General features: G+C 37.0%; 3 protein-coding genes across 3 annotated transcripts in view; all 3 read left to right on the top strand.

Moving 5' to 3' along the window:
* Window positions 1-557: 557 nt before the first annotated feature.
* LOC118028950 (beta-glucosidase 12) lies at window positions 558-4216 on the top strand. Its single transcript, XM_035032701.2, has 15 exons — window positions 558-764; window positions 849-918; window positions 1198-1256; window positions 1350-1425; window positions 1558-1635; window positions 1839-1926; window positions 2020-2278; window positions 2387-2502; window positions 2628-2845; window positions 2965-2996; window positions 3098-3200; window positions 3294-3396; window positions 3514-3711; window positions 3794-3882; window positions 3972-4216. The coding sequence occupies exons 1-14, from the start codon at window positions 687-689 to the stop codon at window positions 3855-3857; spliced, it is 1542 nt and encodes a 513-aa protein (XP_034888592.1). The 5' UTR covers window positions 558-686; the 3' UTR covers window positions 3858-3882; window positions 3972-4216.
* A 3269-nt stretch (window positions 4217-7485) lies between these two features.
* Window positions 7486-11035, top strand: LOC118028948 (beta-glucosidase 12). Its single transcript, XM_035032699.2, has 15 exons — window positions 7486-7696; window positions 7781-7850; window positions 8131-8189; window positions 8283-8358; window positions 8492-8569; window positions 8773-8860; window positions 8955-9213; window positions 9322-9437; window positions 9563-9780; window positions 9891-9922; window positions 10024-10126; window positions 10217-10319; window positions 10437-10634; window positions 10717-10805; window positions 10896-11035. Exons 1-14 carry the CDS (start codon window positions 7619-7621, stop codon window positions 10778-10780), a joined length of 1542 nt encoding a protein of 513 aa, XP_034888590.1. The 5' UTR covers window positions 7486-7618; the 3' UTR covers window positions 10781-10805; window positions 10896-11035.
* A 1983-nt stretch (window positions 11036-13018) lies between these two features.
* Window positions 13019-14176, top strand: part of LOC118060727 (beta-glucosidase 12-like) — a 3544-nt gene continuing 2386 nt past the window's right edge. Inside the window, exon 1 of the mRNA XM_073408907.1 lies at window positions 13019-13031. Coding sequence (XP_073265008.1) covers window positions 13019-13031 — 13 coding nt within the window. The remainder of the gene's footprint in view (window positions 13032-14176) is intronic.

The raw sequence follows: 14176 nt of genomic DNA, 5'->3' as shown, positions 1-14176 counted from the left end.
GAGATTGATCGTAATTGGTTACTCTCCTGGGCTTTTGGTTAAAGATCATGTATTGTGCTTGACTTGGCTAATTCAGCGTAAAGAATTTAAAATTGTTTCATGCAAAATCTCTAGCTCAGAATATACTTCATGTCTGAATGCGAAAGGTCCACATGCCATTTAAAAACTCTTCTTGGGCTGGAAACCCGTCAACTTTCGCTTGGCTTCATTGCCATCAGACAAGAAAATTAAAGTCGTTGAAAATTCTTATGTTGACGATCCGGTTGCTGAATTTTCCCTGCATGCTTCCAGCACAATTGCTAGGCTTCACGGTGCAATTAGAGCACGGAATCTTAAGTTTGGTGCTTGTTTCAACACAATGAATTCCTCAAATGACAAATATATATCCTTATCCAATTAGAAGTTCCAAATTGAATTTTCATTGATCGGTCAATCGAAACAAACAGTAATAATTGACCACAATTATCCTTCTTGGTTGTTGAGAATAACCTTTCAAAATGATGCCTATAAATAGGCTCTGGCATGTCGATGTTCTTACAAAATCCATACTTCATACGTTCATTTATTTATTTTTTCACTGCTATCTCACTATACATTCTTTATTCTGATCGCCCAACACTCTTTAGCTCTGCTCAAGCTTTTATTGCTCTTCTGCAAGGCTGTTCAACAAAGACTTAGTGTATATCATGGGAAGTATTGCCAAGTTGAGTCGTAATTCTTTCCCAGATGGTTTCCTTTTTGGATCTTCTTCATCAGCTTACCAGGTACAAACATTGCTTCAAGTACTCTGGTCGAAGAGAGAAACGCCTCAATTGATTGCTCTCTGATAACGTTTAAATTATATGCAGTTTGAAGGTGAAACAAACAGGAGAGGTAAAGGGCCGAATATATGGGACACCTTCATCGAGGAGCATCCAGGTATCTCTTTATTCAATGCAGGGGTTCGTTACAATGCTTTCCTAACTAAAACAACGAATATAAATCTCTCAAGGAGTCACCTGCCAGCATGTTGATGGCCTGCCTAAAACCATAGTGTATTTTGTCTATTAAATCCGAAAGGAGAGAGGAAAGGGAAAGAAAGAAGGTGACTTTTGGGGTTAGGGGGCGAAAGTGCGTGCAAATTAAAGATGTAAATATGATTTTTATCAAATAATATATATTCAAAGGAATTTAAGAACAGATTCTGAAAAATTGCAGAGAGGATAAGCGACCATAGCAATGCGAAGGTGGCAGTTGATTTCTATAATCGCTACAAGGTACGATGTTCATCTTATTTTTCTTTTGGTTGCCTCTTGTCGATCTGATCACCATTACACTTGCTGATATATTTTACACACAAAATGTTACAGGAAGATGTGCAAAGAATGAGGGGAATGGGAATGGATGCTTTCAGATTCTCTATTTCTTGGTCTAGGGTATTACCACGTAAGTGTGTTCTTTTGTTTTTACCCTACTTCTCGTTCCTTTTTAATTCACCAGGATGGGACGCGACTTGACATTCGAAGTCCCACATTTTTCCTTACTTTGACTTTTCAATCATCGAATTGAATTCATCAGATGGCAGACTAAGTGCTGGAATAAACGAAGAAGGGATCCAGTTTTACAGCAATCTCATCGATGAGCTCATAAAAAATGGTTATAACCCTTTCCTTTTCCTCGATCACTGTGTTTCATAATAATGTTACCGACTAAATAAGCATCTTGAAGTGGCCATGGTAAATGCAGGGGCAATCTTACTTTGCTTGAATTTCGAAGATTTGAAAAGCATTTTCCAAACTTTCATACAAAACGTTTCACACTTTAGTTTTCTCATATTATTTTTGCTCTGAAATGTACAGGTATACAGCCTTATGTAACTCTCTTTCATTGGGACACTCCACAAGCAATTGAGGACAAATATGGTGGTTTCTTGAGCCCTGATATTTTGTAAGTAATCGTTTTTATATTCATATTATATAAACATCCCACTTTAATTTGAATCCTCCATGCTTGAATCTAATCATTTCAAAACTCGTATAGAAACGATTTCCGAGACTTTGTGGAGCTTTGCTTTCAAAGATTTGGAGACCGAGTGAAGCACTGGATCACTTTAAATGAGCCTTTTATGTTTAGCGTCAATGGTTATGACACGGGCAGCATGGCACCCGGCAGAATTTCAACTTTGGAGAATTATCCAGGCCAGCCCAAAATCTCTGGTGCCACCGAGGTTTACATTGTAACCCATCATCTATTGCTTGCTCATGCAACGGCTGTGAAAGTATACAAGGAAAAGTATCAGGTTTGCAAAAGCTAAAGCTATAATTAATTTGTGGTTCGTTTCATAACATGTTTCACCAAAGTTTTCAGTGTGACTGTGCTAATTTTATCATTGACAAAATCTCGTCAGACGCGTCAAGGAGGAAAAATTGGGATAACCCTCGTTTCTCATTGGTTTGAACCTTACTCAACTAGTGAAAGTGATCGGATGGCAACTGAACGAAGCCTTGATTTTATGCTTGGATGGTAAGCATTTTGCCAGCTGATTTGGATATATAATAATTTGAAACATTAATTTGGATTCTTAAATTCTATGGAGAAGAAACCAGGATCACCGGTTAATCTAGTGTATCCTTGTATGTCTTTGGCAGGTACATGGATCCTCTAACTAAAGGTGAGTATCCACAGAATATGCACGACTACGTCGGAGGAAGATTGCCTAGATTCAGTGAGGAGGAATCCAAGATGCTGAGAGGATCTTATGACTTTATCGGGATCAATTACTACACTACATATTATGCTCAGAACGTTGAGGATGTTAACTATAAAAATATTGGGTTCATGGAAGATGCTCGTGTTAACTGGCCAGGTGAATTTATTTACTTGTTAATTAAATGATAAAAAAAAAAAAAAAAAACTCTCAGAATAAGAAGAATACAAGGTCTAAAAATTCTACGCTTTCTCACTTGTGTTGATGTTATTTTACAGGGGAGAGAAATGGAATACCAATAGGCCCACAGGTGAATGTGATTCTTCATTCTTGTTTCAACAAATTAGTAATTGATGTGTAGAATCTTTCTCTTTTCCCCTTGGTATTGAGATATATAAATCAAATTCGCAGGCGGGTTCAAGTTGGCTTTATATTTATCCCGAAGGTATTCGTCATCTTTTGAATTACGTAAAGGACGCGTATGAAAATCCAACAATATATATCACTGAAAATGGTAAGAACAGAGCTAACAGCCCTCATGTGTTTATGGTTATAGCTGTCAAGAAGCTCTGATTTACTGATTTGTCGGTTTTTTTTTTTTAATTAGGAGTTGATGACGTGAGTTCCTCGTCACTAGAGGAAGCCCTGAATGATCCCATAAGAGAGCAATATTATAAAGACATTTTCCACAATGTTCTGAAATCTATCAAGTGAGTTTGTGCTTTCCAAATTCATGTTCTCGCTTCCTTTTTCAAACTGTACTAGTTTTTATTTTAAAAGGAATTTCTTTCTCAGTCTGTTCTGCTCTAAAAGCTTGACTTTTGCAGTGACCATGGTGTCGATGTCAAGGGGTTTTTTGCTTGGTCATTCTTGGATGATTTTGAATGGGGATCCGGCTATGGTTCAAGGTTTGGTCTCTTCTACATTGACTACGAAAACAACTTGAAACGATATGCCAAAAATTCTGTGAAGTGGTTTGAGCAATTTCTGAAGAAGGACGAAAGTACTAAACTCAACGATAACATGTGAGGACTCTTTTCATCTCCTCTTATTATTATCAAAAAAATCTCTCAACATTTCTCATAGCACAAATGATTGCAATAACAGAGAATCAAAATCTCGAGTGGAGGAGGGATCAGCTCGTAGCCGTAAGAAGTCGAGAATTGAATAAACAATGGCACGAAATATATAATAAGGTATTCTTGTATATCATCTTCCATAAATACTAATTTTATTGTGTTCATTTTTCATGCTTAACAAACTAATAATTTTATTAACAATGCAGGAGCCCTTTTCGTATGATCAAGACCTTCCAAACGCTGGAGTCATACTTTGTTGCAGCAAGTTAGGTTTCCACGTCTGATAAATTCTATTCCATGTTTGCGTCCTTCCAGTTTACGGACATCAGTGGATCTTTGTCTTCGAATTCTCACATCTTCGTCGAGGATGCTGTTCTTGCTGTCATAATAACATTTATTTGTATTTTTTATTTTTTTATTGTTTACGTGTATTGACTGGTTATTAATCGAATTCGATATTAAATAATAACTTGCTCCGCGCAATTTCTTTTTCCAGTAATATTTTGAAGGATACTTCTATTCATGCATTAACCTTTTCACTAGAATTCGAGGAATGCATTGTCAGACTGAAATTTATCAAGACCAAGTGAAAAATAAATAGATAATACCTATGGAACTTAATTAATTCCTGAGGATGCAAAATGTAGGGTCTCTTTGAAATAATCCTTAAATTCAAGGGGATCAGGGGGTGTAAGCAATTTTGGCGCTTATAGTGCTAAAGTGGCCGAATTTGCCGGTTAAGAACCTCATTTCTCCATCTCATTGGATTCCCCGCGGCGGCTTTTTTGTCAAGGTATTACACGTGTTCGTTGTTTCTTGATGGATTATCGCTCACAGCATTTTATTTTATTTTATTTTCGTTTTTCTCTCTTCACTGAAATTCCGACAACATATATCGATGGTATTACCGAAAAAATTATTTCGTTGGTATATACCAATGGTTTTACCGACTGATTTACATTCTTCGGTAAATATCACCGCAAATTACCGACAGAAAAAGACCATCGGTAATTCCGTTGGTTTTAGTCAAATTTATGGTGGTGTTTGTGCATACGGTCAAAACCTAAAAGTTTTTCATGCGTGTTTTCTGAAGAGAGATAAAAACCATTTTTATCATGATTTAAAAAATACAAAAAGAATATCATAACCGGTTTATGATTATCTATTAGGGTTTGATTAAAATATAAAATATCCCATATAATTATTTTGTCATTCGGAATGCTATGACTTAGCTATATCCACGAAATAAATAAGTTTGGCCTTTGGAATGGTCAGGATTTAACCCGATAAGGTAGAGACTCCCTCATGAAAGGAGATCTACATTGAACTTTAGACAAGACCAATAGACAGAAATGCGAATTAGAATAACCATCAAATAACAACGCAACTTACCCTAGATATGGTGCCCTGGGGTGACGCGTTTTTCCCGTGCACAACCAATCCCTTACTCGGACTCTCGCATACCATTAGGTTTTCTAGCGACCATAATACTACGCGGCGACTCTTGAACCTTATAATCATAATTTTATGATTAAATCCAAAACCCTTTGTCAACACAGTTAGGAGACAGATCTGCCAATCGACGCCGTGCACGCCACGACAATGGGCTTCCTGTGTTTGCTGTTTCTCTTTCTCCAACCTGGCGTGGCATTGTTTTGACTTTCTCCACAAGAGAAAGCATAGCCATTCCACTTAAGTCAAGCATTGGGTTCAAGGTAGGTGATGACAATAACATTTGGTCTTGGATTGATTCTTGGCTAGGTACTCCAGCTCCTCTTCATAATTTATTTCCTAGACTATTTAATCTTTCTCTTCAGCAATCAGTTGGCCTTGCCAATATGTATAGCCCGATTGATAATTCGATCAGCTTGGCTTTAGAGGAGGAATCTGAGGTCTCGTGAGCTTTGTATGCGGGAAAATTTAACTGCAGAGGTGGAGCGTTGTTTAGTTTTTTCTGGAGGTGAAGATAGTAGGGTATGAAAATTTGATACTTCCAACACTTATCCAGTGTTGCAAATTTCTAGATAGCATATCTGCTTCAGGGGCTCCTTTTTTTTTTCTTTTCTTTTCTCTCGCTTTAGAAAGGTTTCGCACCTCTTAAAATTGATGTTCATTTGTCTCCAACTCAATTGTAGTCTCATCAGTAGGGGTTTTTTAGCTGAGAGGATTGTTAATTATGAGGATGCTCTTTTTCCTTGTTATTGCGAGGAGATTGGGACCAGTAATCATCTATTCCATCACTGTACTATTATGTGGATTTTTTAGGGTAGATTCATGCATTGGTTCGGGTGTTTAAGTTGTCTATCTAGGGACCTTGAACAAAATCTCACAAGAATGGCACAGCTCGGTAAGAGGTAATTTTCAGTGTGGGGATATTATTCTTCTATGCAAAGGCTTTTATTGATCTATCTAGTTAGTTCGCAATCGACTTATCTTCGAGTCCAAGGTCTACAATTGGGATGTGATTTTTTATCTTTCCTTTCAATGTTTGGCCTTTTGGTTGAAATTCTCAATTAGAAACTTTAGTTGCACAGGTTCTGATCAGATTAGACGCCATGAATGTATCTTGAACTAGACTAACTAGTTTGATTTTTGTTTCTTTACTTATATTGTAAGTTTTTATTCCTTCGGTCACTATCTTCTTAATGTTGCTCTTTTAATTTAATTATGCTCGATTGCTATAAAGAAATAAATTAAAGATACACTTACATATTCCATACGGCTCTTATCTATAATCCTCGAGTATATGGACAATAATGAAGTACAATGACAATAATTACGTGAACTTGAGGCACTATGCTGTGGTGTGATTTGTATTCTGTGTTTAACCGTGCCTAGATAATGGGGGATAGATAGTATGATAAAAATGGTAATCTAATACCGCTAATTGTTAAGGAATTCGTTGGAGGCTTGAAGAGGATGCTTGAATAATTCCGATAGAAGCGAAACGCAGTTTGTTTCTCCTAATCAAGTTGAAGTTTCCGCGAGGATAAACTTTCTTGGAAAATAAATTCCAGACAGTTGTAAAATTGAATTCCAGGCTGATGACTAGTTGATGGCTTCAAAGCAAATGAATTCCAGGTTGATGACTAGTTGATCGTTTCAAAGCATTGCTTGCACGATTTGGAGATGGGTTGTCAGTTTGGGATTGAAGAAATGTCATCTTAGAGATTGATCGTAATTGGTTACTCTCCTGGGCTTTTGGTTAAAGATCATGTATTGTGCTTGACTTGGCTAATTCAGCGTAAAGAATTTAAAATTGTTTCATGCAAAATCTCTAGCTCAGAATATACTTCATGTCTGAATGCGAAAGGTCCACATGCCATTTAAAAACTCTTCTTGGGCTGGAAACCCGTCAACTTTCGCTTGGCTTCATTGCCATCAGACAAGAAAATTAAAGTCGTTGAAAATTCTTATGTTGACGATCCGGTTGCTGAATTTTCCCTGCATGCTTCCAGCACAATTGCTAGGCTTCACGGTGCAATTAGAGCACGGAATCTTAAGTTTGGTGCTTGTTTCAACACAATGAATTCCTCAAATGACAAATATATATCCTTATCCAATTAGAAGTTCCAAATTGAATTTTCATTGATCGGTCAATCGAAACAAACAGTAATAATTGACCACAATTATCCTTCTTGGTTGTTGAGAATAACCTTTCAAAATGATGCCTATAAATAGGCTCTGGCATGTCGATGTTCTTACAAAATCCATACTTCATACGTTCATTTATTTATTTTTTCACTGCTATCTCACTATACATTCTTTATTCTGATCGCCCAACACTCTTTAGCTCTGCTCAAGCTTTTATTGCTCTTCTGCAAGGCTGTTCAACAAAGACTTAGTGTATATCATGGGAAGTATTGCCAAGTTGAGTCGTAATTCTTTCCCAGATGGTTTCCTTTTTGGATCTTCTTCATCAGCTTACCAGGTACAAACATTGCTTCAAGTACTCTGGTCGAAGAGAGAAACGCCTCAATTGATTGCTCTCTGATAACGTTTAAATTATATGCAGTTTGAAGGTGAAACAAACAGGAGAGGTAAAGGGCCGAATATATGGGACACCTTCATCGAGGAGCATCCAGGTATCTCTTTATTCAATGCAGGGGTTCGTTACAATGCTTTCCTAACTAAAACAACGAATATAAATCTCTCAAGGAGTCACCTGCCAGCATGTTGATGGCCTGCCTAAAACCATAGTGTATTTTGTCTATTAAATCCGAAAAGGAGAGAGGAAAGGGAAAGAAAGAAGGTGACTTTTGGGGTTAGGGGGCGAAAGTGCGTGCAAATTAAAGATGTAAATATGATTTTTATCAAATAATATATATTCAAAGGAATTTAAGAACAGATTCTGAAAAATTGCAGAGAGGATAAGCGACCATAGCAATGCGAAGGTGGCAGTTGATTTCTATAATCGCTACAAGGTACGATGTTCATCTTATTTTTCTTTTGGTTGCCTCTTGTCGATCTGATCACCATTACACTTGCTGATATATTTTACACACAAAATGTTACAGGAAGATGTGCAAAGAATGAGGGGAATGGGAATGGATGCTTTCAGATTCTCTATTTCTTGGTCTAGGGTATTACCACGTAAGTGTGTTTCTTTTGTTTTTACCCTACTTCTCGTTCCTTTTTAATTCACCAGGATGGGACGCGACTTGACATTCGAAGTCCCACATTTTTCCTTACTTTGACTTTTCAATCATCGAATTGAATTCATCAGATGGCAGACTAAGTGCTGGAATAAACGAAGAAGGGATCCAGTTTTACAGCAATCTCATCGATGAGCTCATAAAAAATGGTTATAACCCTTTCCTTTTCCTCGATCACTGTGTTTCATAATAATGTTACCGACTAAATAAGCATCTTGAAGTGGCCATGGTAAATGCAGGGGCAATCTTACTTTGCTTGAATTTCGAAGATTTGAAAAGCATTTTCCAAACTTTCATACAAAACGTTTCACACTTTAGTTTTCTCATATTATTTTTGCTCTGAAATGTACAGGTATACAGCCTTATGTAACTCTCTTTCATTGGGACACTCCACAAGCAATTGAGGACAAATATGGTGGTTTCTTGAGCCCTGATATTTTGTAAGTAATCGTTTTTATATTCATATTATATAAACATCCCACTTTAATTTGAAATCCTCCATGCTTGAATCTAATCATTTCAAAACTCGTATAGAAACGATTTCCGAGACTTTGTGGAGCTTTGCTTTCAAAGATTTGGAGACCGAGTGAAGCACTGGATCACTTTAAATGAGCCTTTTATGTTTAGCGTCAATGGTTATGACACGGGCAGCATGGCACCCGGCAGAATTTCAACTTTGGAGAATTATCCAGGCCAGCCCAAAATCTCTGGTGCCACCGAGGTTTACATTGTAACCCATCATCTATTGCTTGCTCATGCAACGGCTGTGAAAGTATACAAGGAAAAGTATCAGGTTTGCAAAAGCTAAAGCTATAATTAATTTGTGGTTCGTTTCATAACATGTTTCACCAAAGTTTTCAGTGTGACTGTGCTAATTTTATCATTGACAAAATCTCGTCAGACGCGTCAAGGAGGAAAAATTGGGATAACCCTCGTTTCTCATTGGTTTGAACCTTACTCAACTAGTGAAAGTGATCGGATGGCAACTGAACGAAGCCTTGATTTTATGCTTGGATGGTAAGCATTTTGCCAGCTGATTTGGATATATAATAATTTGAAACATTAATTTGGATTCTTAAATTCTATGGAGAAGAAACCAGGATCACCGGTTAATCTAGTGTATCCTTGTATGTTTTTGGCAGGTACGTGGATCCTCTAACTAAAGGTGAGTATCCACAGAATATGCACGACTACGTCGGAGGAAGATTGCCTAGATTCAGTGAGGAGGAATCCAAGATGCTGAGAGGATCTTATGACTTTATCGGGATCAATTACTACACTACATATTATGCTCAGAACGTTGAGGATGTTAACTATAAAAATATTGGGTTCATGGAAGATGCTCGTGTTAACTGGCCAGGTGAATTTATTTACTTGTTAATTAAATGATAAAAAAAAAACTCTCAGAATAAGAAGAATACAAGGTCTAAAATTCTACGCTTTCTCACTTGTGTTGATGTTATTTTACAGGGGAGAGAAATGGAATACCAATAGGCCCACAGGTGAATGTGATTCTTCATTCTTGTTTCAACAAATTAGTAATTGATGTGTAGAATCTTTCTCTTTTCCCCTTGGTATTGAGATATATAAATCAAATTCGCAGGCGGGTTCAAGTTGGCTTTATATTTATCCCGAAGGTATTCGTCATCTTTTGAATTACGTAAAGGACGCGTATGAAAATCCAACAATATATATCACTGAAAATGGTAAGAACAGAGCTAACAGCCCTCATGTGTTTATGGTTATAGCTGTCAAGAAGCTCTGATTTACTGATTTGTCGGTTTTTTTTTAATTAGGAGTTGATGACGTGAGTTCCTCGTCACTAGAGGAAGCCCTGAATGATCCCATAAGAGAGCAATATTATAAAGACATTTTCCACAATGTTCTGAAATCTATCAAGTGAGTTTGTGCTTTCCAAATTCATGTTCTCGCTTCCTTTTTCAAACTGTACTAGTTTTTATTTTAAAAGGAATTTCTTTCTCAGTCTGTTCTGCTCTAAAAGCTTGACTTTTGCAGTGACCATGGTGTCGATGTCAAGGGGTTTTTTGCTTGGTCATTCTTGGATGATTTTGAATGGGGATCCGGCTATGGTTCAAGGTTTGGTCTCTTCTACATTGACTACGAAAACAACTTGAAACGATATGCCAAAAATTCTGTGAAGTGGTTTGAGCAATTTCTGAAGAAGGACGAAAGTACTAAACTCAACGATAACATGTGAGGACTCTTTTCATCTCCTCTTATTATTATCAAAAAAATCTCTCAACATTTCTCATAGCACAAATGATTGCAATAACAGAGAATCAAAATCTCGAGTGGAGGAGGGATCAGCTCGTAGCCGTAAGAAGTCGAGAATTGAATAAACAATGGCACGAAATATATAATAAGGTATTCTTGTATATCATCTTCCATAAATACTAATTTTATTGTGTTCATTTTTTCATGCTTAACAAACTAATAATTTTATTAACAATGCAGGAGCCCTTTTCGTATGATCAAGACCTTCCAAACGCTGGAGTCATACTTTGTTGCAGCAAGTTAGGTTTCCACGTCTGATAAATTCTATTCCATGTTTGCGTCCTTCCAGTTTACGGACATCAGTGGATCTTTGTCTTCGAATTCTCACATCTTTCGTCGAGGATGCTGTTCTTGCTGTCATAATAACATTTATTTGTATTTTTTTATTTTTTTATTGTTTACGTGTATTGATTGGTTATTAATCGAATTCGATATTAAATAATAACTTGCTCCGCGCAATTTCTTTTTCCAGTAATATTTTGAAGGATACTTCTATCCATGCATTAACCTTTTCACTAGAATTCGAGGAATGCATTGTCAGACTGAAATTTATCAAGACCAAGTGAAAAATAAATAGATAATACCTATGGAACTTAATTAATTCCTGAGGATGCAAAATGTAGGGTCTCTTTGAAATAATCCTTAAATTCAAGGGGATCAGGGGGTGTAAGCAATTTTGGCGCTTATAGTGCTAAAGTGGCCGAATTTGCCGGTTAAGAACCTCATTTCTCCATCTCATTGGATTCCCCGCGGCGGCTTTTTTGTCAAGGTGTTACACGCGTTGGTTGTTTCTTGATGGATTATCGCTGACAACATCTTATTTTATTTTCTTTTTCTCTCTTCACTGAAATTCCGACAACATATATCGATGGTATTACCGAAAAAATTATTTCGTTGGTATATACCAATGGTTTTACCGACTGATTTACATTCGTCGGTAAATATCACCGCAAATTACCGACAGAAAAAGGCCATCGGTAATTCCGTTGGTTTTAGTCAAATTTATGGTGGTGTTTGTGCATACGGTCAAAACCTCAAAGTTTTTCATGCGTATTTTCTGAAGAGAGATAAAAACCATTTTTATCATGATTTAAAAAATACAAAAAGAATATCATAACCGGTTTATGATTATCTATTAGGGTTTGATTAAAATATAAAATATCCCATATAATTATTTTGTCATTCGGAATGCTATGACTTAGCTATATCCACGAAATAAATAAGTTTGGCCTTTGGAATGGTCAAGATTTAACCCGATAAGGTAGAGACTCCCTCATGAAAGGAGATCTACATTGAACTCTAGACAAGACCAATAGACAGAAATGCGAATTAGAATAACAATCAAATAACAATGCAACTTACCGTAGATATGGTGCGCTGGGGTGATGCGTCTTTCCCTTGCACAACCAATCCCTTACTCGGACTCTCGCATACCATTAGGTTTTCTAGCGACCATAATACTACGCGGCGACTCTTGAACCTTAAAATCATAATTTTATGATTAAATCCAAAACCCTTTGTCAACACACTTAGGAGACAGATCTGCCAATCGACGCCGTGCACGCCACGACAATGGGCTTCCTGTGTTTGCTGTTTCTCTTTCTCCAACCTGGCGTGGCATTGTTTTGACTTTCTCCACAAGAGAAAAGCATAGCCATTCCACTTAAGTCAAGCATTGGGTTCAAGGTAGGTGATGACAATAACATTTGGTCTTGGATTGATTCTTGGCTAGGTACTCCAGCTCCTCTTCATAATTTATTTCCTAGACTATTTAATCTTTCTCTTCAGCAATCAGTTGGCCTTGCCAATATGTATAGCCCGATTGATAATTCGATCAGCTTGGCTTCAGAGGAGGAATCCGAGGTCTCGTGAGCTTTGTATGCGGGAAAATTTAACTGCAGAGGTGGAGCGTTGTTTAGTTTTTTCTGGAGGTGAAGATAGTAGGGTATGAAAATTTGATAGTTCCAACACTTATCCAGTGTTGCAAATTTCTAGATAGCATATCTGCTTCAGGGGCTCCTTTTTTTTTTTTTTTTCTCTCGCTTTAGAAAGGTTTTGCACCTCTTATAATTGATGTGTTCATTTGTCTCCAACTTAATTGTAGTCTCATCAGTATGGGTTTTTTTAGCTGAGAGGATTGTTAATTATGAGGATGCTCTTTTTCCTTGTTATTGCGAGGAGATTGGGACCAGTAATCATCTATTCCATCACTGTTCTATTATGTGGATTTTTTAGGGTAGATTCATGCGTTGGTTCGGGTGTTTAAGTTGTCTATCTAGGGACCTTGAACAAAATCTTCAAGAATGGTACTGCTCGGTAAGAGGTAATTTTCAGTGTCGGGATATTACTCTTCTATGCAAAGGCTTTTATTGATCTATCTAGTTAGTTCGCAATCGACTTATCTTCGAGTCCAAGGTCTACAATTGGGATGTGATTTTTTATCTTTCCTTTCAATGTTTTGGCCTTTTGGTTGAAATTCTCAATTAGAAACTTTAGTTGCACAGGTTCTGATCAGATTAGACGCCATGAATGTATCATGAACTAGACTAATTAGTTTGATTTTTGTTTCTTTACTTATATTGTAAGTTTTCTATTCCTTCGGTCACTATCTTCTTAATGGTGGTGCTCTTTTAATTTAATTATGCTCGATTACTATAAAGAAATAAATTAAAGATACACTTACATATTCTATACGGCTCCTATCTATAATCCTCGAGTATATGGACAATAATGAAGTACAATGACAATAATTACGTGAACTTGAGGCGCCATGCTGTGGTGTGATTTGTATTCTGTGTTTAACCGTGCCTAGATAATGGGGGATAGATAGTATGATAAAAATGGTAATCTAATACCGCTAATTGTTAAGGAATTCGTTGGAGGCTTGAAGAGGATGCTTGAATAATTCCGATAGAAGCGAAACGCAGTTTGTTTCTCCTAATCAAGTTGAAGTTTCCGCGAGGATAAACTTTCTTGGAAAATAAATTCCAGACAGTTGTAAAATTGAATTCCAGGCTGATGACTAGTTGATGGCTTCAAAGCAAATGAATTCCAGGTTGATGACTAGTTGATCGTTTCAAAGCATTGCTTGCACGATTTGGAGATGGGTTGTCAGTTTTGGGATTGAAGAAATGTCATCTTAGAGATTGATCGTAATTGGTTACTCTCCCTGGGCTTTTGGTTAAAGATCATGTATTGTGCTTGACTTGGCTAATTCAGCGTAAAGAATTTAAAATTGTTTCATGCAAAATTTCTAGCTCAGAAATTATACTTCATGTCTGAATGCGAAAGGTCCACATGCCATTTAAAAAACTCTTCTTGGGCTGGAAACCCGTCAACTTTCGCTTGGCTTCATTGCCATCAGACAAGAAAATTAAAGTCGTTTGAAAATTCTTATGTTGACGATCCGGTTGCTGAATTTTCCTCTGCATGCTTCCAGCACAATTGCTAGGCTTCACGGT

Source organism: Populus alba, chromosome 4 (assembly GCF_005239225.2).
Source record: "Populus alba chromosome 4, ASM523922v2, whole genome shotgun sequence".
In the NCBI taxonomy this organism is placed as follows: Eukaryota; Viridiplantae; Streptophyta; class Magnoliopsida; order Malpighiales; family Salicaceae; genus Populus; species Populus alba.
Note: the sequence above shows the minus strand (reverse complement) of the source record. Positions and strands in the feature narration are given on the sequence as shown.

What these genes read in the sequence shown, in the direction of transcription:
- LOC118028948 (XM_035032699.2), top strand. Translation starts at nt 7,619, where the DNA reads ATGGGAAGTATTGCCAAGTTGAGTCGTAATTCTTTCCCAGATGGTTTC. An exon ending in TTCTTGAGCCCTGATATTTT is followed by an intron (nt 8,861 to 8,954) that starts GTAAGTAATCGT and finishes AAACTCGTATAG; the next exon opens with AAACGATTTCCGAGACTTTG. An exon ending in AATATATATCACTGAAAATG is followed by an intron (nt 10,127 to 10,216) that starts GTAAGAACAGAG and finishes TTTTTTAATTAG; the next exon opens with GAGTTGATGACGTGAGTTCC.
- LOC118028950 (XM_035032701.2), top strand. Translation starts at nt 687, where the DNA reads ATGGGAAGTATTGCCAAGTTGAGTCGTAATTCTTTCCCAGATGGTTTC. An exon ending in CTTCATCGAGGAGCATCCAG is followed by an intron (nt 919 to 1,197) that starts GTATCTCTTTAT and finishes GAAAAATTGCAG; the next exon opens with AGAGGATAAGCGACCATAGC. An exon ending in CTTGATTTTATGCTTGGATG is followed by an intron (nt 2,503 to 2,627) that starts GTAAGCATTTTG and finishes TGTCTTTGGCAG; the next exon opens with GTACATGGATCCTCTAACTA.